General features: G+C 40.5%; 1 protein-coding gene across 2 annotated transcripts in view; it reads right to left on the bottom strand.

Annotated features, from left to right (window-relative positions):
* Positions 1 to 18,762, bottom strand: part of LOC131030607 (zeaxanthin epoxidase, chloroplastic) — a 138,579-nt gene extending 119,817 nt beyond the window's left edge. For both annotated transcript variants that reach the window (XM_057961491.1, XM_057961498.1), the window contains exon 1: positions 18,043 to 18,762. In XM_057961491.1, coding sequence (XP_057817474.1) covers positions 18,043 to 18,494 — 452 coding nt within the window. In that variant the 5' untranslated portion in view covers positions 18,495 to 18,762. The remainder of the gene's footprint in view (positions 1 to 18,042) is intronic.
* Positions 18,763 to 24,599: the final 5,837 nt, after the last annotated feature.

The raw sequence follows: 24,599 nt of genomic DNA, 5'->3' as shown, positions 1-24,599 counted from the left end.
CATGCCTCTGGGATCGCCCTTCATCCTTCTCGGTTTGCCTCGCCCGAGAGTCTCCCGCTTTGGTCCCGTGCGTCTCGAGTCGCCTGCCCGGCCTCTCGAGTCCCCTTCCGGCCTCTCGGGTCCCCCTTCGGACTCTCGGGTGTCCTTCCGACCTCTCGGGTCCCCTGTGCACTTCTCGTGGTAGGGTTTCAATTTGGACCCGTTGATGGCAAGTCTATTTTCAATGGCCATCCGAAGACCTGGAACCATAAATTCTACAGGGACCACGGTCTCCTTCCCCGTACAAAAGAAGAAGAAGAAGAAGAAATATTTTGAAGGTTGCGGCCTTCCACACAGGGTTCCAATTGTTGCCAACACGAATGATCTTAGGATTATCTACATCACCCAGATTTGTCTCCTTCAATTTTACCTCTTGATACTTGATGGGTTCTTCCTTCGGGAACTGGTGTGCAGTGGTGTCACTCACACGGGCATCTCCCTTCCAATATTCTCTGTATTCCGGCAGGTACACCTCCTCTGTTACTTGCTCTTGTTCCTCCACTTCGAGCCTATAGCTCTGGAACATTTCGTAATCCTCCATCTACCAATGGAAGAGGCCATTCATGGAGACCCCGTCATCCCCCGAGCATGCTTCCAATTCTAACACCCCTCCATCACTGGGCTCCATACGGCATCCGTCTCCATCCTCACCCAACTGGTCTCCCTCAGATTCCGAGTCGGAGGAGGATGCCAACTCCTCGCTTACAATCTGCGTACGTAGATCGATCACGTACTTCCTCCCTGCGCTTTCCAAGGAGAGCATATTCCGCTTCCAGTTATGCTTCGCCTTTGCTGCAATGAGCCACCCACGTCCGAGAATGGCGTTGTACCCTTTCTGCTTCAGTGGAATCACTACAAAATCTAGCATGAATGGCTGTGTGCCAATCATCACCCGCTGGCCCATGAGGGTACCGAGGGGTTTAATCCCGTGTTGATTTGCCCCTAGCAAGTTGAACGTGGGGGGCCACAACGTAGGCTTTCCCCATTTTTTCCATGTCTCTTCTGGGAGCACATGTACTCCTGACCCTCCGTACACAATGGTGTCCGTCAAGGTAGTTCCCAGGATGCCCATTTCTACCACCGCCGATTGGCGTCCGCTGTTGACTACTAACGGCATAGGGTCGACCGTGGGGCTTACGACCTCCCTCGTTTTAGCTTGTGTGGGTACGGAGTTTAAGATAGTCGTTTTCAACTACGACATGGTTTCAAGGAGCTCTTGAATCTTCACGGGTACCTCTATTTGCAATATTTGCCGTAGGATTCTCTCTTCTCCCTTCGTCTATGACGGGCTTGTGGCCTTGTGGCTACTTTGTCCTTGTGCAGCCATTTCCTTTGTGATCTCGACCCTTGCTTCCTGCACTCTCTCAGTCTCCGTGCGAGGATCAGGGTATGTGGCCTTTTTGGCCTGTGCCCTTGTGATTGCCAACACTTCTGCCTTCGTGGGTTCGATGTTCAAAAGGTTTACTCCTGGCTTCCAGCAATTTGCATCCTCATGGTCGCTTGGCCCACACCAGCGGCAGAGGTGCTGAGGGGTGGCTTCCTTCGTGCAATCCTGGGCGAAGTGCCCCCACTGATTGCAGGCCCTACATTGGATCATTGGTCAGCCCTTGGCGTCATACTGGACACGGCTTCGGGTATTGTTATTGTCATTGTTATTCCTTCCACCGCCGCGTCTGTTGTCCCGGTAACCTCCAGATGATGCCGTTGTGTTGGTTTGCTGGGCCATACCCGCTGGTGCAGATGTTGTGGCCTGCTCAATGAACAGCACTTACATATTTCGGGTCTTCATATTGTATGGGCACTCCTTGATGGAGTGTCCCATTACTTGGGCCTTCTTCGGGCATGTACCCTTCGTATGTCCTTCCTCCTTGCACTCTGTGCACCGCACGTCTCCTTCGGTCCAGCTAGTAGAGCCTTTCATCGCTTTAAATTCCCTCATCATACGCTCCATGTCCCTCTGCAGGGCCGTCACTTTCTTTTTCGACCCCTCATTACCACTCTCATCAGAGAAAGAGTCATTTTCCTCGGAGGACTTTCCCTTTTTCTTGGAAGTTTTGTATTCACTTTCTAAGTCCATAGCCCTGTTGTATGCATCATCGTAGGACGAAGGAGGGACTATCTTCATTTTCTTCTTCAAACTGGGTTTTAGGCCTTCTACAAACCACCTCTTCTTGAGTCCGTCGGTCAGCTGACTCTCCATCTTCCCAATTAGCTCCTTCAGGTGCCTTCCGTAGGCACGAACTGATTCCTTTTGTCCTTGTTTCGTACTGTATATCTCTGCCACTATTTCATTATCATCCCGGAGTAGGCGGAACTCCTTCTCGAAGGCTTTCCGCAGCGTGTCCCATGTGGCCACTGCAGTTTTATCAATATCCGAGTACCAATCGATGGCAACTCCCATAATGTCACTGGAAATTGCATCGTCCATTCGTCCTAGTTCGTGACACCATTGGCCGTCCATATGGTTTCGCAAGTTCTACAGTTCCTCACGAGATCCTCCTTCCCATCGTCGGTGAATTTGGGCAACTTCTGCCTATTGGCCATTGATGGTGGTCGTGTCCCTAGAGGTGGCTGTTTCTGTCGTGCACCCGCGCCACTCCCTCCGGCGCCGGTGGTGTTTCCTGTTTGAGTGAATGGAGGTACGGTGTTTTGTACCTGCATGCTTGGTGTGATGGGTTCCCAGAGGGGGCCATGTCTGCCATGTGCCTGTGCCTCCTCTGCACCTACGGTCGTACAGTTGCCCTCTCCTCCGTTCTCACCCTCGTTCTCTATTCGCTCCCTTCGGTGGTCCTCCGTGCGCGGCATAAGGGATAAGTTCCTAAACTGATCCCAGGTCTCTTCGACCAGATTTCTTCGTAGCCTAGTTTCCTCCAAAAACTCTTCGTGGCTTCTCACTCTACGATGTTCTGGCAATGTGTAGAAATCTCCTTCGGCTTCTACACCCCTCGTGACACCTCCTTCGATCCCTTCAGGTAACCCTTCGGCAGGTCATCCTTCGGCAAGTTGTCTCAGCCTCCGTCTACGTTCTACTTGTTGTTCCAGAATCAAGGCCCTTCGTGCAGCCTCCCACTCCTCACTTTGTGCCTGCTTATTTCTATCCTTATTTAATAAGTTGGGCATTAATTCCCGTACATCTTCATAAATAGCAACAGCGCAAAAAATAGAACACTTCTTTATTAATTCATCCCGTCAGATACAATTTACGTCAGTAGTACGACACCATTATTAAAGTGTAGAATGTTCTTTATTCCTCTTGGAAGTTCAGGGTTCAATCTCCCCTTCGCCTCTTGCCATCACGCTCTGCTTCCCAGCGACGATTGTTTTCTTCGTGCTGTCGGAAGACCTATTGGCGTCGCTCCTCACGGGCAATCTCCTCCAGGCGGGTTCGTTGTGCCAGTGATGCCTATGCAAGCAACCGAGGGAGGTGGTTCATCAACTGATTCCCTGCGGGGCTAACTTCCAGTGCGGTACACACGGCGCTTGTTGGGACTTCAACCTCTGTGGCCTCTCTTCGAACGTAGGTCTCGATCGCCACCTGAAGCAAGATTGAAAATTCCCTCGTTGCAATGTCTCCTCCGTCGTAGAGCTCCGTTTGTGCGTCATCGGCCTCTGGGTTAATCTCTCCAACGGGTAGGCCCATTGTGTCCGTACGCCATCCACTCCTTCCTTTCCCGAGTATGTCTAGGCAACGGCGCCAGATGTTTGCCACATACAGGTAAACGATTAAATGCAGAAAGTAAATGCACAGAACATAATGAGAATATATTAAAGAACCAGTCCCTGTATTAATTCAACAGTCCATGTACATCAAGTGCTTATAACATCACACCCAAATGTGACTATCATGATGCTACTACGAAGGAAAGGTATGCAATATATAATACCCGAAGGGGTGCAACCAACCGTCGCGTCCAACTGCCCTTTGGGAAGACTAACTGACTGTCGTAACCCATAATTACCGACGACAACATAACATAATGATTATTCCCGACAACAATTACTATAATCAGCTGCCCTTGAGACCTAGCAAGTTGCATTACAGGAGAGTCCAGGATGCTTCCTATGGCCACTACATGTGTCTATTTAACTGAACATTGAAGAACAGAAGAGTATCAGAAGCTGCGTGGGAAAGAGTGAATAAATATGGGTGTCTTTTCCTTCAATTTCCAACATTTACTTACTTGAGAGTTGGATGCTACAATGGCCAACCATACACGCTTCCAAGATATCCAACCAACAAAATCATTCTTATGGAATTGGGTAGACAACTCATGGCAGTTCATGCACAGCAATCAATTCGACATAAGGCTGGAATGGGGATATCTTCTAATAACCCATTGTAGATTGGTCAATATTCTCCCATGACATCCATGAAGGCCAGAGCAATGGAGACTGAGATGTAGGAGATCAAACTCAAGAGGTTCAAAGCAAGGGCAGATTTTGATTACAGGGGCATGAAAGAAAGGATTAAAAGATCCTTCATACATGTGCATCGCATAGAGGACATCTGGATTGATCTTCACACAGAAGAGGAGATTCGTAGGATGGACTATTGCAAGCTCACACTTGAGCAGACTGTTGATTTGAACCTGGCAAGCATTCCTAAAGGAATGGTTGATGATGGGAATGTACTCGATTCCAAGTATGTTGAGAAAAGAGTCGATGAAGCACCACTTCCATCGATTCAATGGCCACAGAAGGAATGCACTTCCATTCTTGATAGATTTCAGCCTATCTTGGCAAACACCAATGCTTGGCTCCAAAGTAATGGCGTTAGACTCATCAAAATCAAGATTGGAAAAGAAGATGATTCTACGGGGCCTATCGGACAGAAGTCTGAAATTAGAGTCGATAACAAGGAAGGTGCTCCCTCTTCTACAAGGATCAAATTGAGAGTCAGCAGAGTGATGGTAATTCCTCCCGAAGAAGTGACAATGAAATGGAAAGAGAAACCACAGCTTCATATTCACATCATTGATCCTGAAGATCCAAAAGAAGAACAGCAAGAGGCTGATGCTCCTAGGTCCACAACTTCAGAATCACCTCATGAAGTTCCTCCTCAAATCCCTTTGGATTTGCCTATGTCTCCTTTTGACACAGATGTGGATTCTTTTTCCACCATCCACATTGATCATGTTCCATTGAGTGTGAATGCACAGAGTGTCATTCTAATTTCAGCAGCAGAACCATCTCTTGATCATACAGGAGGATTTGTTGAATATCTTTGAGGATAATCCTACCCATGTCCCCTTGCCTGGCTTGTCATTATCAGAGATTGATACTTCTACATCCGGTTTTGACAAATTCATGTTGCAAGCATCACATTCTTCGGTGACTGAACAGGCCATGGTTGTTGTTCAAACAAAAACTTCTCCCAAGGTGACCACTATAGTTCAAACAAAAACTGCTTCTTCCTCACCTCCAACTACTTCTGAGGCAAATTCAATGGCTTTACCTCCATGGCTAAGCTCTTTCACTCCTAAAAGAAAGAAGCAAGAAATTTCTCCTGATATCTTTGATTTTCAGCAGCTCAAACAATTAAACCCAAGGCTGCTAAAAAAGCTAAGACAGTCTCGAGAGTGACAGTTGACAGCAACAAGCTGAAAATTGCAGAAATTGTTGAACTAATTGTAGATAAACCACATGAAGAGATGCAAGCTTGTGACTACTGAGTCACAAGGGTGGAGCTGGGTAAACAAACACATGCAGTCGTCATGCATGATGCTCAGCATTCAATGACTTCATTGGTGCAACGGTATGATGAACTCCTGACGAAGAAAGACAAGCTGGAAGAAGAAAATTTGCAGCTTATCTCAGTCATTCAGAGAATCACCAAGTCTTCTGAAGAAGGGACCAATCCATAAACTTCTTTCAATGCCAAAGAATCGGTTCGTGAAATTGAAAGAGTTGCTCAGAAAGTGCAAGCACTAGATTCTTGGGTAGATCAGATTTCTAGTCTATGTATTAAGGTCTTGGAGGAAGTTTTCCAGGTAATGGTCAAGCTGGAAATGATCAAAGAAAAATTGAACCAGACTTCTCCAACTTTCAAACAGAATCTGGAAAAGGTTGAAAGTAACTTGAGAACCTGGCATAGGATGCCACAAGAAAAGTTGAATGTTCTACAAGAGAATGGCATCCTTCTTACTAGAACTATGTATCTAGAATTTGGAGAACTTCTAGAAAATAAATCCCTTGTTCTGAAGGCACTTATTGAAGAAATTGATGATGCTCTGGGATTGTGCATGGAAGTGCTGCAAGATATTGTTTCTCGTTGTGAGAAAGTTTGTTGTAAATTTGTAAATTAGAATGGGGAGTTGTTGCCAAGAGAAGATGTTCTCTCAGATTTGAGAAAGAAGATTCAGCAGGAATGGAAGCATGAACAATTTTCAGTAACATCAATTCAAGCCTTGGTGAAGTATCAAATCTTTCTACAGGAAATGCTACTCTCGAGAAGCATAATCCTACGATTCTTAGTTGCAGTGATACCATTGTTAAAACAGTGATTGTTGCTAAGAATACCCATGAGCCAAATCCTGATGAGCTACAAGGAATTACCCAGAAGTTTGAGGGATACATGGCCAAACATGCTACCGTATAAGTGTTTTCCACACTTAGTTTATATTTCAGAATTATAGTTTTCCTTTCTACAAGTTTACTTATAAAAACAATTTTGTAATTGCAAGTTTGTCACTTGCACTTTTGTAATTACAAGCAAGTTGATTACAAGTCAATTTAGAATAGGACTTGTAACTTTGAGTAAGTCTTAGTTAGTAGTTGGAATAAGTCATGGTGGTTGAGAGAATTTCTCAAGTTAGTTGGGATCCTTCCACCTTTTTCTCAAGGCTACTTTCTTATAAATACTTGAGGGGGTCTATTGTATCTTTTATCTTTTTGAAAAGCAAGAAAACTCTGTAGGATTTTCTACTCATAAAGACTTTGAGCTTTATAGTTGCAAATTTGCCATCTTTGAGTACTATAAAAGAAGTGAGGAATTTTAGACTTTGTGTTGAAGTCTTGCTTTATTCCTTTGTGTTCTTATATCATTTTGGGGTATATCTTTGTGCTTACTTTGAAGATTGTAGAAGGATGCTAAAGAGAGCTTCACTTCATCTAATTGCAGACTTTGTGTTGCAGCTATTGGGAGTGAAATTAGTTTAAGAATTACAATTGGAGTTGAGAAGTATCTCAAGACTTTGTGTTTGTGATAGATTCTCATATAGATTAGTTTTAGAGTGCATTCTATTTGCAGACTTTATGCTGTTATATATTGCATTTGGTTCTGAAAAGTTATTATTACAAAAGGTTGATAGGATTGCAGATATTCAAGACTTTGAGCTTGATATTGTTTTCCTGTCCCAGAGGAAATGACGGAAATCTTTGGGTTTTCAGGAAACTTCATTTCCTCTTTTTCATTTTATGGTACAAGTTATTACTAATATTTGCTTTTAATTGTTATTCTTTTTTGTGAAGAGGAAAGAATATAGTTTTTCTTGAAAGAAGAAGGAAAACTGTTGTCCCATCCGTATTAAATTAGTTTATATAGGGTGGCCCTTCCCTTAGAATTAGGAGAGTATTTACTCACACGCTGTGGCTGAAATCCACAATTTTGTACAGCTGGTGAGGTGTACAAAATTTTCAACCAACAAGACATTCCCTGCAAGCCTCCTACAACCACTTTCGATTCCCAAACAGAAGTGGGAGGGGATATCAATGGATTTTATGACAGGGTTTCCTTGTGTTCAGGGCAAAGACTGCATATTTGTAGTTGTTGATAGACTCACAAAATATGCACATTCTTTGTTGTCCCTACTAGCTTCTCAACATCTCAGGTAGCAGAATTATTCTTCAGAGAGGTGTCCAGGTTGCATGGGCTTCCCAAAACCATTGTTAGTGATCGAGACAGTAGGTTTCTCAGTATATTTTGGCAAGAGTTGTTTCAATTAGTAGGTACAGAGTTGACACTGAGTACAAGCTACCATCCTCAAACCGATGGACAGACAAAGATAGTGAATAAATGGATTGAGGGTTACGGAATTTTGTCACAGGGCAGCAACGTGCCTGAATTAAATGGCTATATTTAGGTGAGTACTGCTACAATACCACCTACCATACGTCTGTTGGCATGTCTCCCTTCAGAGCATTATATGGATATGATGCACTATAATTCAAGGATTTGGCCTTCGATGATAGTAAAGTCCCATGAGAAAAGGAAACGTTGCAGAGCTATCAAGATATCCTCAAGGCTTTAAGGGATAACCTCCTACATGCACAAAACCAACAGAAAATGTATGTAGATAAACATCGTGTTGAAAGATCTTTTGAGGTTGGGGACCTAGTTGTATTGCACCTACAGCCATATAGGCAATCCACCTTGAAGAAGAGTGGTGCGGAAAAACTTAAGCCACGTTTTTATGGGCCTTACAGGATACTGAGGAGAATTGGAGAGGTTGTTTATGAATTGGAGCTTCCAGAAGGCAATAAAATACACAATGTGTTCCATGTTTCATGCCTCAAGAAAGCATTGGGCCAGCATACACCTTCATCTCCTGAGCTACCACCCCTCGATGAGGAAGGACACTTGGTTTTAGTACCTGACAGTATTGTTGATACGAGGGAGAGGAAATTGAGGAACAGAATGATCTGAGAATATCTTGTCCAGTGGAGAGATTTACTGGTTGAAGATGCTACTTGGGAAGGAGAGCAAATTTTACAGCATCCTAATTCGCGATTGCTAGAGGACCAACAATCCCGGGAAGGGAGGACTGTAACGTCCCCCATTGTCTAGCGCACAACTTAATATTAAATTGCTAGCCTTATTTAATTCCCAAAAGCTAGAGCAAAACTAAATTTCAAGGGAATTAATTGATTAATTAAATATAACGTTATACCTATGCTCAAACTATAACTTGTTCATATTTAATTAACATGGTGGGGCCCCTTGATATTATTATGAGCTCCTAAGCTAATGCATTACTTTATTTGAGAGCAACTCTTACATGGGTCGATTAAATTTTAAAATGCAAATTATAATTCGTGGCTATGTCGCTTATGTCTAGGAAATAATTATGGACGGGAGGTTTTGTTTTAATGAAGGCAATTTCCATATTTATGTGCCAAGTGAAACCGTGGTATTCCTAAAAGCTAATATTTTGTTGGGAATTGATTTTTTTAATAATGGAGCAACTTATGCAAAGGAAATATTATTATTATTTCATGAAGTATCTCAAAGGTAAATATTTAAAGTATCGTGGAGTTTGGAGGAGGTATTATTCACGGTATTCTCTTTACGACAAAGTTTCTCCTGAGCGACATCATTGTAGCTCAAACCCTAGAGCTTCGTCCTAGACGAAAACTCGAGGCACTCATAGGTGATATCTTTCCAAATTGTGCCTATCCTGAGCTCCCAACCAGCGGCCATAGTGGCGACTCGCTTAACAGCATTTGAAAGCCTTGTGTAGACTGTTGTCATGGACTTCTTGAAGACATCTCTCAGTATACAGCGCAAGTTCCTTATTTGCTCACAACAACAATCACCAAGTATATATACGTGGCCTTCCAGAACTATCACACAGCTGGGCAATATTCATTATCTCTTCTAGAGTTCGGTATTGAAGGCTGAAGTCAAAGGCATCTTGGATACCATCTCTCCTTGTATGGGCCAAATCTTCCATGGTATGCTTTGAAGCAAGTCTCGGGTATGTAAGGAATGATTATATGTTTATTTCAGTTCTGTAGCAGCAAGGCATATAATCTCAGTTAGAACAGTAAACTATCCATAGACTATGTTTGTGTGCAAAGTGTTTGGAGTAATGCCTCTGAGGGAATCGATGTTCAATCCTGACAATTATGACCAGACAAGTGTTTGATTAAATGTATGCCCAGAATTCTAGTGCTTGTGATGAAAGGTTGGAATCAGAAGTTATATTGATGCATGAGGAGTTCTCTTTTGCATAAAGTTACAGTTTGAAACAAAGGGTAAAAGTTATAATTTAGTAAACATTAAGCTCTGATTTATACTTCTCCATGATGCAAATTACTTAAGTTTTATTGTCCAAAATCATTTGCAAGTTTCAGTCACCATTTCCATGCATTATCATGTGGTTGGCATCAAATAGAAACCCTCAGACTCAAACAACAAATAAGAAACTAGACAGCTAAACCATTCATGCAAAGTGTTTGACGAAATGTCAGACCCAATAAACTGAAAATTTTAAGGGTAGAATTAGAACGAGTCATTACACAACGATAGCCTGAATCTTATCCAGATCAACCTTGACTCCCTCTGAGCTGATAAAATGCCCCAAGTAGAGCAACTCAGTCATCCCAAATGCGCAATTAAGACTCCTTGGCATAAAAGGACTCCCTCTTCAAAGTGCCTAGCACCTCCTCTAGGTGTCCAAATGCTCGACCCAATTCTGACTGAATACCAAAATGTCATTGAAGAAGATCAAAACGAACCTCCTCAACTGGTGTTGTAAAACTCTGTTCATGCAAGACTGGAATGTGGCTGGTGCATTTAAGCCAAAGGGCATAACCAAGAACTCGAAGTGTCCACGATGGCATCTGAAAGTTGTCTTCTCCACATCCTCCTCTCGCATCCGGATTTGATGATAGTTGGATCTTAAATCAATCTTGGAGAAGTAACATGCTTCGTGTAACTCATCAATCAGCTCATCAATACGAGGTATGGGGGATTGGTTCTTAATTGTCTTCTTGTTCAAGGCACGGTAGTCAACACACATGCAAAGAGTCCCATCCTTCTTCTTAACCAATACAACTGCTGATGCAAATGGGCTCTTATTAGGCCGGATGTGACCCATCTCGAGCAAGTCCTTAATTGTTTTCTCTATTTCGTCTTTGAGTTGCTTAGGGTGCTTGTATGAGATAATGATGACCAATTTGGCACTCTCCTCCAACTCAATAATATGCTCTATGCCCCTATCTGGAAGTCTACCAAGTGGCATGTCACTAAACACTTTACTATGTTTAGTTAAGATTCTCTTGATGTCCAGAGGATAATCCCACTTTGGTTGCTCCACTGTTGTAGGCATCAAAACACACCCTGTAGCCCACTCTACCTGATCATGTCTGATCAACCTCTCCATCCTCCTCAAAGAAACCATACGAAGACTCCCATCTGTCATCCCTCTCAACACGTATTTCCTACTATTTATCTCAAACCTCATCTCCATAGTGTGCATGTCGAGGTAAAACTCCTCAATCATGTGAAACCACTTCATACCCAACACAATGTCCATCTCTCCCATACTCACCACATAGTAGTCAACCTGGAACACAGTCATTTAACTGGAGAGTCAAGTTGGGAGTCATTCTATTGCACCATCTGCAACTTTCACTTTAAAACCATCAAATTCTTCAGTCTTAAGCCCCTTTGGGGCCAGTAACCCCTCATCGATGAAATTGTGTAGCACCCACAAAGTGATTACACGCTGGCCACCAAGAACTCCCCAAATCCTAGAAGATCCCTCTCACTGAATGCTAGAGAGAATTGCAATGGGTCTATCATCCTCCTATTACCTCCCTAACTCCTCGAAAGCACTTTCTACTTCACTTTCACTTATTTCAATTCGTTGATCAGAATTTTCAAAATTAATTTCATCAGCTGAATAGTACACCATCTTGTTTGCTTTCCCTTTTAAAGGACACTTGTGTTTAGGATCCCGTGGCTCCTTGCACTTGAATTCTTGCATCTCAAGTCATTTAGTGTCTCATCATCAGATTTTTGGAAGGGTTTCTTTTGCTGGTCAGACCCTTTGTGAAAATGTTTCTTATCCTTATTACTTGTGAATGTCCTGGAGGAGAACTCGCTCTTAGGGGCAACAAGTTCCATACTCCTGCCCTTCTTCATAGCTTCCTGTAAGGTCGGTGGATCAAAGGCCTTAAGCCAACCACGTAGAGGCTATAAAAGCCCCTCAGTGAAGAGAACTATCAATTACCTCTTTGAAATGTCAAATACCATGACCGACAACCTCTGAAAATCAGCAATGTAAACATCCAAAGATCCATACTGCTTGTGCTAGGAAAGCTCCCTAAAATACATCTCAAGATCCTTCCGATCAAAACGATCGATGAGTTTATTAGTGAACGCATCGTAGGAGGTGATCGAGCGATGACCCAAAGTGACCAAACCATGGTACCACCACTTATGAGCCATGCCATCTAGGTGCAAAGTAGCAAACTTAATCACCTCCTCATTTGTCACGGGTCTCAAAGACAGATAATTGTAGAGCTTCTGCACCCAAGCCCGAGCTATACACTGGTCTCCCCCATCATAATGTGGCAAGGTCAACTTGCCCACAACCTGCTAAAAATCCATGTGACCATGTGGAGCCCTATGATCTATTCTGCCAACTAAGCCTGCTCTGAGTCTCTTCTGACTTATGAACTAATCAAGGGTCAATAACTCTTGGACCTCTAATGGCAAGGTCATGTACTCCATATAATGTTGTCAGATCTCTTCTGCTGAACTATGGTTCATGCCCTCGGCCTTGCCAATTGGGTGACTCCTCACGTTGTTTGAAAACAAGTTGTAGAGGTCTCAGGATTGACCCTGTCAAGGTAGTGCATTCTCTGAAGTCACTATTCTATCCACTTTCACCCTATGTCCTACTATTCTCACCAGTATAGGTGGTGTGTTGAGGCTGGTCCCACTATGAAGGATAATGCTTGGACATTTGTCCAAACAACTGAGACATCATATCCATCATCGTGTCAAATTTTCTCTCAATCCTGCTGTTAGGGCTGATTGACCTAACCCTTTCCTTTTCCTTCTCAGCCATAGTACTTTCACTGTCCTCACTGCCACTAGAATTTGTCCTATGAATTCCAATGATACCAGTTGTCTCACCCTCTGGAACCTATGGTGGTTGCCACTGGATGTGATACTCTTCTCTAGTATAAGTACACAACTCTTTGTCACACATCCAAACCCCTATTCAACAAGATGGCAGGAAGTTATATGCTCTGATACCACTGAAATGATCCGGCCCTAGATCTTTAATGCAAGTCTAATTTTTGTTTGAAAATTTTCTGATTTTTTTGTGTTTTGTGTAGTTTTTCTGATTTTATTGTGTTTTTTGCTTGGTTTTCACTAAGAAAAAATGCAATACAAAATCAAGAATGCTGAAAGGAAATGGTACAGCAAATAAACACATACAATAGATAATTTTTTTATGAGCCTTTATTGAGTGATTTGCTGGCTACATACCTCTAATCAGCATGTACAGGTCTGATACAAAATCTGGAATAGCAAACTTGCCTTGATGAGTTGATATTTCACCCAAGAACATCGTCCATGGGTCTAATCCATATTATCAAGCTCATATAAAGTTTGATCAACTCCAATAAAGGTCTGAAACCCCACGTCCCAGCTAGGGATTGGCTGCAAATGCTCCCAAGAAGGTACGGCTAGCTATAGAGACCAATGATTTGCTGATATATGGTGGATATTGGCTCAAATCTGGAAATTACTTCCCCAAACTTGCCTTCCACCCTTACTCCGATTCTTTCACCAATAAATCTGAAAATAGAATAATAACCTATGAGAATTACCTTGGGTGATCTTCCACACCTGCAGGCTCTCAATCCTCTGAGAGTTTTCGTTCTCAAAGTCTAATTTCTTGCTGAAACCCTTGCTCCAAAGCTCCAAATCCAAGTTGCTGCTCTAAATATGAATTCATGAATGCCAAAAAGAAGACTCCAAATGTTACTTTATTAGCCTCAACCCTAATCGAACTCTTTTAGGGTTACAAGATTTTAATTTATTAAACTTTAATACCCTCCTAAGGCTAGTCGTACCATTTCATGTAGCCTTTATTAAATCCTTTAAGTTATTTTTTTTTTTTTTTAAACTTTATGCCTACTAGGACCGTACCCCCTTCATGGTGGCCCCTCTTATTAGTTAATTTATTAATTTTTATAAAGTAACTTTATTTAAATAAACACTTTATTAATTTAATTAAAATATTAAAGTCATTACTTTAATATTTCAATTTTTATTTCGAACACATCATCCACCCTCTCCAACTGAAAACTGATACACTAGGGTGAATTAAGCAGGCCAACTACCAGTCTCCTAAAATATAGGGATCCTCCTTAAAAATAGGAGACTGTCTCTGATCATCTAAAAAATGCTCATAAGGCCTCCTACTACGCGCCACAAGCTCGAGGTGGTCAATAGGTTAATTACCATTCTCCTCCTACAAAATAGGAGACTGGCTCTAAGCTCCTAAAACTCCTCACAAGCCTCCCCAAAGTCACCTGACTCCCTGAATGGGCTACCTATCCAATGTATAAGCCTATGGGAACCCTGATGATAGGCTGATCCCTACTAGAGACGATTGCACTTAGGAAGGGGACATTACATGCGTGAACACATTTTGTTCTCAGCTGGGTGCCTAATTTCATAACAACTTTGTCCATTTAAAGGATCAAATCCCTCAAAAAAAAATCAATACTTGCCAGGCCTGGAATTCTGGAGCAGTTCATGATATAAATGGTAGGGCATGGAGATTATTTGCAATAATCTAGGCGTGATAAGGGCTTTTTTCTAGGATAGACTCTGTGCCTTAGTGAGACCGCCCTCTTGTTGTGTATTTGTTGTTGTGTAGAGGGGTCAATTAGACTCCAAGTCAAAACATGGAGGCTGTAGCAAATGTGAGAATAAACCAAACAGTGGCATGGAACCTTGCAGAGGTCTCACATGGGAAATAAGGGTGTATTCAGCTTCAGTATATGACAATAGTATTTTCTTTGAACGCTCTACCCAATATTGTAAGCTAAAATCTTTTATTCTGGAGATGAAAGAGGAAATAAGCAAATGAGGCTAACTATTTGCTATTCTGTGTGGAATAAAAACTGCATTATACAATCCGCTAAGTCTGCTACAAATCTCTGAACTTTAATGTGAATTGCTATTAACAGAGATGAGGTCAGAAACTCATTAATAATCTCAGTGATTTTTCAGTGCTATTCTTGTAGCAATCTCACTCTTGTAATGTCAATTATTAGTATTATTGCAATGATTTGAATGTTCTGTGCAAGTTTGGTGTAATCTAAAAACCCTGAAATACAAAAATCACACAAACTTGCAAACCCAAAATCAATTCATGCATGCAAAACAACCAAATATCTTTTCAGTGCAAAGGAAGAACAGTGAAAAAATATTAGAAACTTGTTGAGGGACATTACCAAACTGTTTGTCAAATTGTCTGTGGTAAAAAGGGTCCAAAATTTGAAGAAAAAAAAATGGGTAGCAAACCAGGGTGCATTTTACATTCCTTGTGGAATGTCCCAGAACTTGGCATATTCACAAAATAACTTCTGAGGACACTTATGTTTTGATATGACCCTCATTTTTGCATTCCATGCACCATAGCTCTTTATTTTCCTTAGTGGCTTCTTTTTCAACCTTCAATTCTTTCATCATTCTCATCTTGTCCTTCCTTGGGGCTAGAATAGTTTTAGATTCACTATTGCTATTGTCATCTAAACTCTCATCTTCTTAAGTTTTCCTTTTTCCTCAAGAGGATGTTCTATCCTTGCTCTCTATGTTCATTGCTCAATTATAATAATCGGCATAAAAGGATGGTGACACTACTTTCATCTTTTTAGTTTTTTCCTTAGTTAAGGAAGTTGCCCTTCAATGAAAAATTGCTTTTTTAGAATGTTGGCTGGTTAGTTTTCCAATTTTACCAGGAGTTCTTTGAGACTATGATTGTAAGCTCTCACAGTTTCATGCTTCCCCTTCTTCCTATTGTACATTTCTACAGTGAAGAGTTGCAAAGGTAGGGCTTGGTAAATCTTAGGAAGAGTGAAGCAAGGGAAAGAAAATGTAACAAAAAACTTGGAAGAAATAAAAGCCTAGATGATTGCTACCATTTGGTAGTTTCTGAAGCCCAAAAGCCTTTTACATAACTAACCATGCCAAACTGACAAGACAGTTTTTTGGAAAATTTTGAATAACTTCTCGTCTGTGGTTGTGGTTGTGGCTAAGAAGAGTCCAGGAGGCCTCATCGTGTGGATTCCTTAGGAAAATAACCCCCTCCTCTGAAAATAGTGACATGACTATATTTTTACACATGAAACACTCCTTGGCTCTGTCGTCTCTCTGTCTTTGTACATCTTTCTCACTCCCTTTCCACTAAAATGTCATCAAGTATCAGTTGAACTGCGTAAAGCTCCCAAACCTATTGTGCCAGTACCCTAGGTTAGAAACAGAGCAGTTGGGACTGATAATGACTGAATCTTGGGGACCAACTAACAAATGGAGTTTTGAGAATCATTTGTATAGTCTCGATGAGATAGTTCTAAAGTGTAAAAACAGAGTGATAATTCCTCTAGAAATCTGTGGGCAGTTTGAGGAAGCTTTCAGGGATTCAAAATGCTTAAAAAAGATAACAAGCTGCTGTGAAAAATGCTTGTGATATGGGTTTTCTTATACAAAGCACCAGACAGGTTTAACCTTGCAGGCACTCACGTTAGTTTCTTCCTTGCAAGGACCACACAATCATGCAACACTTGTCATATTAACCACTGAAAGAATATGATGAGTTCCAAAGCCTTTGAACATACAATAATATCTACTTTTATCTCACAATTCAACAAGATCTCAAAATGTAAAATGTTCTTCTCACTAACTTCAAACTTGCAAAGCCTAAAAATATTATGGTCTTGAGCATTGTTGTGTTTGTTGATCTCTAGCTGGCATGCTGCTCTAGCAAGACTGAATCAGATGGAATCACAACCAATATGAGATATACAGATCAGAAACAGAACTAGTAAGAACTTGAGGCTATTGCAGTTTCAAAATGCTAAAACAAACTTAATTTTTCCTGCTATATCATATCTTAAGTAATAGAAAGGAATTTTGGCAGGTGGAAATGAGGTAAATATTTAGAAAGAGAAGGCTTAAAACTAATTAACAACTTAAAGGTATTAGTTTTCTTCAATGGATCACAACGTATTGTCATCTCTTCTTAAGATTGGGAAGAAGATACAACCACCAGATTTTTGAAAGATCCACCCGATACTTCTCCAACATTTAGCTTTCTTACGCTATCTCCATATCTTTCTTATAAGTACAACCAAAATGAGTGGAAGCTGATACATTTTAGAGAGGAGTTGGATGTAATATACTGCATTAACACTCTACTTGATTGGAAAGCTACATAGCACATTGCCCAATTTAAAACGTTTAAATCTACGGGGAGTACACCCTAATGCACGTAAAGCAAGGTCTGTCAAACAGAGGTTTGAAGCATACATGGGGATATGATCCAGATCCTCTATGAAGCATCGTTATTGCACTGTTTTAGTGTAAACAAAGGATGCAAGCCCAAAGTATTAGAAAGAATGTTGGAATCAATGTCTCAGAGACAAGGTTGTTTAAAACATGGCGAAATTTGTAATTGTAAGAACTGAAAGTGCATGTTCCCGGTCTGAAACTGTCTTTCACCATCTTAAGTAAATTTCCAATATGCACCACCTTCAATGAAATTTTATTTCTCTGAAATTGTTAAGAAGCCAGCGACAATATCTATTGAGGAGATAACAAGGTTAATGTAGTCTATCTGCCTACAATGAGATTGTGAATTGTAATCGGCTGAAAAAAGGTTCTTGATTGATGTCCCAGTGTTTTCACTTATTAGGAATTATGTTTTCAAAATAGGAGAAAACGGCACCAGACAACTGTATATATAACATGGTATACAAGTTTAGAGACAAAAGAAATCAGACTCTATTGTCAGCTGGGTATGCCCTGTGTTGAAACTTGGTATAAAATAGCTATGTCAAGTAAACTTGAAGAGCTGAAAGCAACAAAAGTATGAAGCTCTCATCCTAGCACACTATGTAAGGTTTTAGTATTCATTCATACAGAAATTCCACTTGTACACCAAAGCTCCCACATCAATAATCAAGAAGAAGCAGGAAGATGGCTGATTTAGAGTTATGGACAGAAGCAGAAAAGCTAAAAAAACTAACCAGTTACCAGTTAGGCCGTCGACAAGGCCATTGATTCGATCACCAGTTATGCAGCCATTGGCCATGATCTCCTCTGCAACATCAGCATCAATTGCTTCAAGAGCAGCCAATGCATTGCTTTGGATTTGAATTGGACCTCGGTACTGACCCTCTCCTCTCACAGCGCTCAAATCCTTCTCAAATACTTTAACATTAAAGCCTTTATTTTTCATAGCAAGAGCCAGAGACAGTCCCCCAATCCCCCCACCTGCAATGAGAATCCTCAAGTTCTTCTTCTCCTCTCCACTTGCCAAGCAAGCTGTTGCACAGGCGGTGGACTTGAAAGCTCCTCCCCTGGGCGCCCACCTCACCAAACTCATTCTCTTCTGCAAATGGACCGCCCTCCCTTCACCTGAAAAATTGCCTATATTCACATGCCCCACTCCAACCCCACTTACCAATGAATTTGCCATTGTCGACTTTTTTCTTCAGGAAGAGAATTCAACTATCCAGTAATACTAAAACTTCATTAAAAACTCATAACAAGCGAGGTCAAGAGTTGAGCAGGCTGCTTGTATGGAAGGCGGCTCTTGGCTACCAATCAATTTTATAGGATTGCCCAATTTATAATTTATGATCGATGTATAATTTAAGGCATTATGATGGAGGAATAAAGAAATTCATTTTCCTCTTAGAAAATGGCAGATCACATATAATGGTGTACGTGGAGGAAACTGGGTCACTGTGAAAGAGATTTGGGATTAACTGGCTTAGAATGAAACTTGGTTTAACAGATAAGAAAAGACAATGACAATTTGATGTGGCAGTTATTGGTTGAGGGTCTCTCCTACTTTTGTTTTTTCTCATTTTTTTCTGAAAGTGTATCAGCCATTCAATGAATAAAAGAATTTTAATTGCGAGCCACGTGATACGCGATAAATCAGGAAAGTGGGACCCACCACCATAACCAGCAAAATGCCACGTCAAATCAAAATGGGATTAATCAATGAAATATCTAACCGCACTTATTTTTTAGTGGGAGTACATTGAAATAAATTAATCTGTCGGTATAGCGAATTCATATAGTGGGTGAGTAAATCATTGAGAACAAGTGTCCTGTCATAAATCAGTGAGTAAATCATTCAGAAGAACAAGTGTCATGTAGTGGTAAAGTCAATTTTAAACATGTGTCATATAGTCATTAGTAATAAAACAAGTATCACATAGTGCTTAGTATTTGGTCTTGTAGTTTTATAATAAATTTTTTTTTTAACTTAGATGTATGTAAAAATATTGGTGTGTATTTGGTCTTGTAGTTTTATAATAATTTTTTTTTTTTACTTAGATGTATGTAAAAATATTGGTGTGTATTTGGTCTTGTAGTTTTATAATAATTTTTTTTTTAACTTAGATGTATGTAAAAAATTTCTCTACCAGAAGAGAGAAGCTCAACAAACCTCAAGCTTTTGTGATCCTACACTTCTGGGTATAGACAAGGGAGTTTTTCGACCTCATCCATGGAATACGCAGGGAGCAAGTATAAGCAGGTCACGTGAATGCAACAGAGGCTTTGTGGGACCGGTACAAGCACGCAAATAAGGGCTTTTGTCGGCTCTGATCATTTTGTGGGATTTGTACAAGATTGTGTTGGTTCTGGGTCCCATTTGGACTGCATCCCATCAGGTTAGATTCTTCTTTGTCTTTTCTGAATTGTTTTTGCTGCCTTTTCTGTCTCTTTCCTGGCAATGGAAAAACAAACTCCTCCAATTTCGGAGAATATTCTTGAACTTCCAGAACTTTTTGAAACAAATCATTTGGGGCAAGTGAAAATTGCCTCAACTACTAAAACTGGTAAATGGATCTGGGTTAATGCCAAATAGTTTAGGGGTATCTTGAAACGTAGACGTGCTCGGTTAAGATATGCACAGGAGAGAAAAAAACAATATCATAAGAATAGTAATCAGAGTCTTAGTTGCAAAGGTCACACCAAGAAATCCCCTTGGTTAGGTAGAGGGAATTACATGCCCTTTCGCAGCAGCGACCCTGGCGACTCTGACGTTTATAGCCCTATTTCCACTCCTCTAACTTGGTCATCTGAATTATATGTGCAAGAACTATTAAATGCCAAAAGGATGTTGGAGGCTTTGGAGGCTAAAGAACAACAAAAAGAGATTAAAATACAGGTGTTGACAGCAGCTTATAAGTCCCTAGCAGACAACAATAAAGCATTAAAAGAACAAATATCATTTCTGCAGGATGCGCTTGCTGTTGGGAAATCTGAGTGGCAAAACATAAAGGATGGATGGCAAAATGTGAAAGATGAATGGCAAATTTTAAAGGTTTCAGTAGCAGCACATAGTGAGGGGCTTAATGCCAAGGCATTCCATGGTGGGATGGAGGAATCTTTGGATCAAACACGCCTAAATAAGAAGGTAGAAAGCATAGAAGGTAAAAGCAGTTTCTCAGAAGTTACCAAAACTTGGGCCAACATCAACAAAGAGACTACAAACATGGGTAAGGAAAAAAAAATTCGGGTAGACGAAACACAAGATAAAGAGCTCAAAGAAAGGCAAAGAAGAGCAACAAATGTAATCATCAAGGGAGTGAGGGATTATGGGAAAAATGAACACACTCTTGACCTTGCAAGAGACTTCTTAAGAGATATGCTACTTTGGCAAGGGCAAATCACTAAATCTTGGAGAGTTGGCAAATTATGTGATGGGAAAAATAGGCTTATAAAGGTTATCTTACCAAGTGTTCGCGACAAGCAAAATTTGTTAAGTAAGAAGCAACTTCTAAAGGGTACTCATTTTTTCTTGGATGAAGATCTAACTATGAGACAACTAGAAGAAAGAAGGGCTGAAATGGCAAAGATTAAGGCAGATAGAGATGAAGGAAAAAGAGTGTGGTTGTTCAATGGCAAAGCAGTAATTGCATATTTTGGTCCCCAAAATAGGACAGAGCAACAAGAGAGCAGCAAAACAACAACAATAAATGGAGCTGGGTACATTGCAACAAAAACCTTTCAGCCACATAGAGATGAAGACTTAGCACCGAACCTTGCATCCCAAGGCAAATAGCAATCAAGATCTACCTAGGCCTCTTTGAGTCTAGTTTGTTGGAACTGTAGAGGCTACCCTTGGAGACGTGGGCCTGGGTTAGGGCCTATTGCGGAAGGTAGAGACGTTATTTGTCTTGTTGAGACTCATGAACACGAAGGTTGTAAAACTCCCACGTTCGAAGGTTATTCAAAAATGACAGTGTGGAACAAAGCAGCTAGCAATGGCAAGGGTCATGGTGGGATATTGGTGTTAGTGAAAGAAAAAGAAGGGCATCTCATTCAGCTTGAAAAAGAGGACTCCAATAAACAATTTTTATGGTTTAAGATCTCAGAAAATTACAATTTTATTAGGATTACAACATGTTATTTTGCTCCGCAGGTCTCCAAAACTTACAAGAAATGTGGTCTTGACAGCAAAGACCCCTTTGCTGCCCTAAAAAAAGATATTGATGTGTTCTCTCAGCTTGGTGAGGTCCTCCTTGTGGGGGATTTCAATGCTAGAACTGCAAGTGAACAGGGTTGCATCTTTAGCTGTAAAGATGATTGTAATCCTATTTGGCTCCTAGAAGAAGAAAATCATCAATGGGAGAGAGTGTCAGAAGACACCAAAGATTGCAACCAATTTGGGGAAGAGTTGCTTACTCTCTGTGGCATGTTTGACTTAATTATCTGTAATGGTCTGATTAGATGGACAAATTCTAGCAATTTCACTTGCAACACTTACGATGGGGTGAGTGTGGTTGACTACGTTGTTTGTTCGCATAGCCTATGTGAAAAAATCGAAGATATGGTGATTGGTGAACATTTATGGGACCTCAAATCAGATCACAAACCGATCTATTTAAGTATTGTTTGGGCAAAAAAGAGGTATTATGTGGAAAAAAATCAACCTTCCCTACAACAACATTCAAAGGGCAAAATTCTTTTGACGCAAGAAAATGCTTGTATCTTCCAGGCTGCTTTGGAGAGACTTCTTAAATGGGAGAAAAAGACATTTCATGATCTCAACAGTCATAAGTTAACAAATCTGATCCATGTGGCCCTCTCAAAATGCAAAAGAACAAAAAACAAAAAATCTGAGACAAATTGTTTCCCGGTGAATGCTTGGTTTGATGAGGAATGCAAAATGGCTAGAAGAGGTTTAAGAAAGTCAAATAATAAAGAGACTCACATCAAAGCTTACAAACAGATTTTAAAGAAAAAGAAAGTTGATTTTATGTGTACTAGGAGGGAAGAGTTAATTTTTCTTAGCAAATATAATCCCAAACTGTTTTGGAAAGAGCTGCAATCAAAAAAGAAACAAATTGATAATAGTATCACAACCACTCAATGGTTTGATTATGCTAGGCAACTTTATGAACATGATTTGGAGGTGGCTCCCCCACCCTTGGTCAACATTTCTACTAATCTTTTCACCATGCAAGAAATTGAATTGGGTATTAAGAAATTGGGTGTTGGTAAAGCTAAAGACTTAGGTGAACTTCAAGCAGAGTTTCTCAAGTGGGGTATGAAAGTCCTTGCCCCTCATATTGCAAAAATATTCAATAACATCATTCCTCATGGGTTTCCTAAAGATTGGACTACAAGTCTTGCTATACCTCTTTTCAAAAGTGGAGATGTCAATAACGGGTGAATTCACAAAGCTGGTTCCCACTTTTGCCAACGAAGGAATTTGGCGAAAGTGGGAATTTCGGATTTGCCCATGTTCGAGCGAAATAGGAATGTTCGCTCGAACTACCCCTGGCAGTCCGAGCGAACCAACCTTCTGACTTGGGTTCGCTCGAACATTGCGCAACTTTTGGGTTTGAGCGAACCCATTAAAATATTAATATTTTAATTTGTTCGCTCGAACCCCCCATTCGCTCGAACCCTTTTCGGTTAGGGTTTTTTTTTTAAATTTATAAATATCAAAAATGACAGTTAAAAGGTCATTATCAAATTTGACTTTTTCTGTCTGGTGGGGGTTGGATCGAACCAGTCGTCAGCATCACGTCACCAAACTTTGTCTGCAGCAGTTAGCATCTTTCCTATTTCAGTTTTCGACCTTTGTTATATCAGGTGCACAAAATAACCCTTTGTTTGGTTTAATAATGTTTTTTTTTATTAAATTTGTAAATAATTTGTTTGTTAATTTATTTTTTTAATTAAATAATTGTATATAGTTATTGTTTTTCAACATTTTAGAAAAATGTTTGATAATTTATTATTTTTCATTATTTTAGAAAAATGTTTGATAATTTAATGTTTTGATTGAAATGTGTCAATTTGTTTTTAAAATTACATAATTGTATAGATGTATATTTTTTTCGACATTTTAAAAAATTGTTATGAAAAACATAGAAAACTAACCTGTAGTAAATTAGAACTTAGAAAAACATTAGCAAAAAAAGAAAAACGTTAGAAAAATTAATTTAAATAAACATTAGAAAATTTAGATAACAAATTTAAACAAATTAAATTTCCTCTACAATGTGACCCATTTTCACATCCTATTACACGCACAACATGACCCCTTAAGACCACATATGACACTATACGTTCCCTTAGGAGGTCATAGAAGATCACATATAACATAGTAGTGTACATGTATGACATTCCCTTTAGGATCACATCTAGTGTCCTAAGGGGTCATACGCGGTTCTAAGGGGTCACACATGTGTTATAACACATGCGTGACCCCTTAGAACCGCATATGACCTCTTATAAAATTGTAGTGTGAACGACATACCCCTTAGTCCATCAAATAGTGTCTTAACACATGTGTGACCCATTACAACCACATATGACCCTTTATAAAATCCTAGTATGAACGACATACCCCTTAGTCCATCACATAGCGTCTTAAGGGGTCGTATGTGGTCCTAAGGGGTCACGCATGCATTAACACATGCGTGACCCCTTAGTAGGTCACATAGGACCCCTTATAACATCCTACTATACATATGACATTCCCCTTAGGATCACATAGTGTCATAAGGGGTCATATGTGGTCCTGAGGGGTCATGCATGTGTTATAACACATGCATGAACCCTTAGAACCGCATATGACACCTTATAAAATCCTAGTGTGAACGACATACCCCTTAATTCATCACATAGTGTCTTAAGGGGTCGTATGTTGTCCTAAGGGGTCACGCATGCATTAACACATGCATGACCCCTTAGTAGGTCACATATGACCCCTTATAACATCCTATTGTACATATGACATTCCCCTTAGGATCATATAGTGTCCTAAGGGGTCATATGTGGTTAGAACCACATATGACCCCTTATAAAATCCTAGTGTGAACGACATACCCCTTAGTTCATCACATAGTGTCTTAAGGGGTCGTATGTGGTCCTAAGGGGTCACGCATGCATTGACACATGCGTGACCCCTTAGTAGGTCACATATGACCCCTTATAACATCCTACTGTACATATGACATTTCCTTTGTGTCCTAAGGGGTTGAATATGTGGTCCTAAGGGCTCACGCATGCATTAACACATGCATGACCCCTTAGTAGGTCACAT

The sequence above is a fragment of the Cryptomeria japonica genome, chromosome 4 (assembly GCF_030272615.1).
Source record: "Cryptomeria japonica chromosome 4, Sugi_1.0, whole genome shotgun sequence".
NCBI lineage: Eukaryota > Viridiplantae > Streptophyta > Pinopsida > Cupressales > Cupressaceae > Cryptomeria > Cryptomeria japonica.
This window is presented reverse-complemented; position numbering and strand designations above follow the sequence as displayed.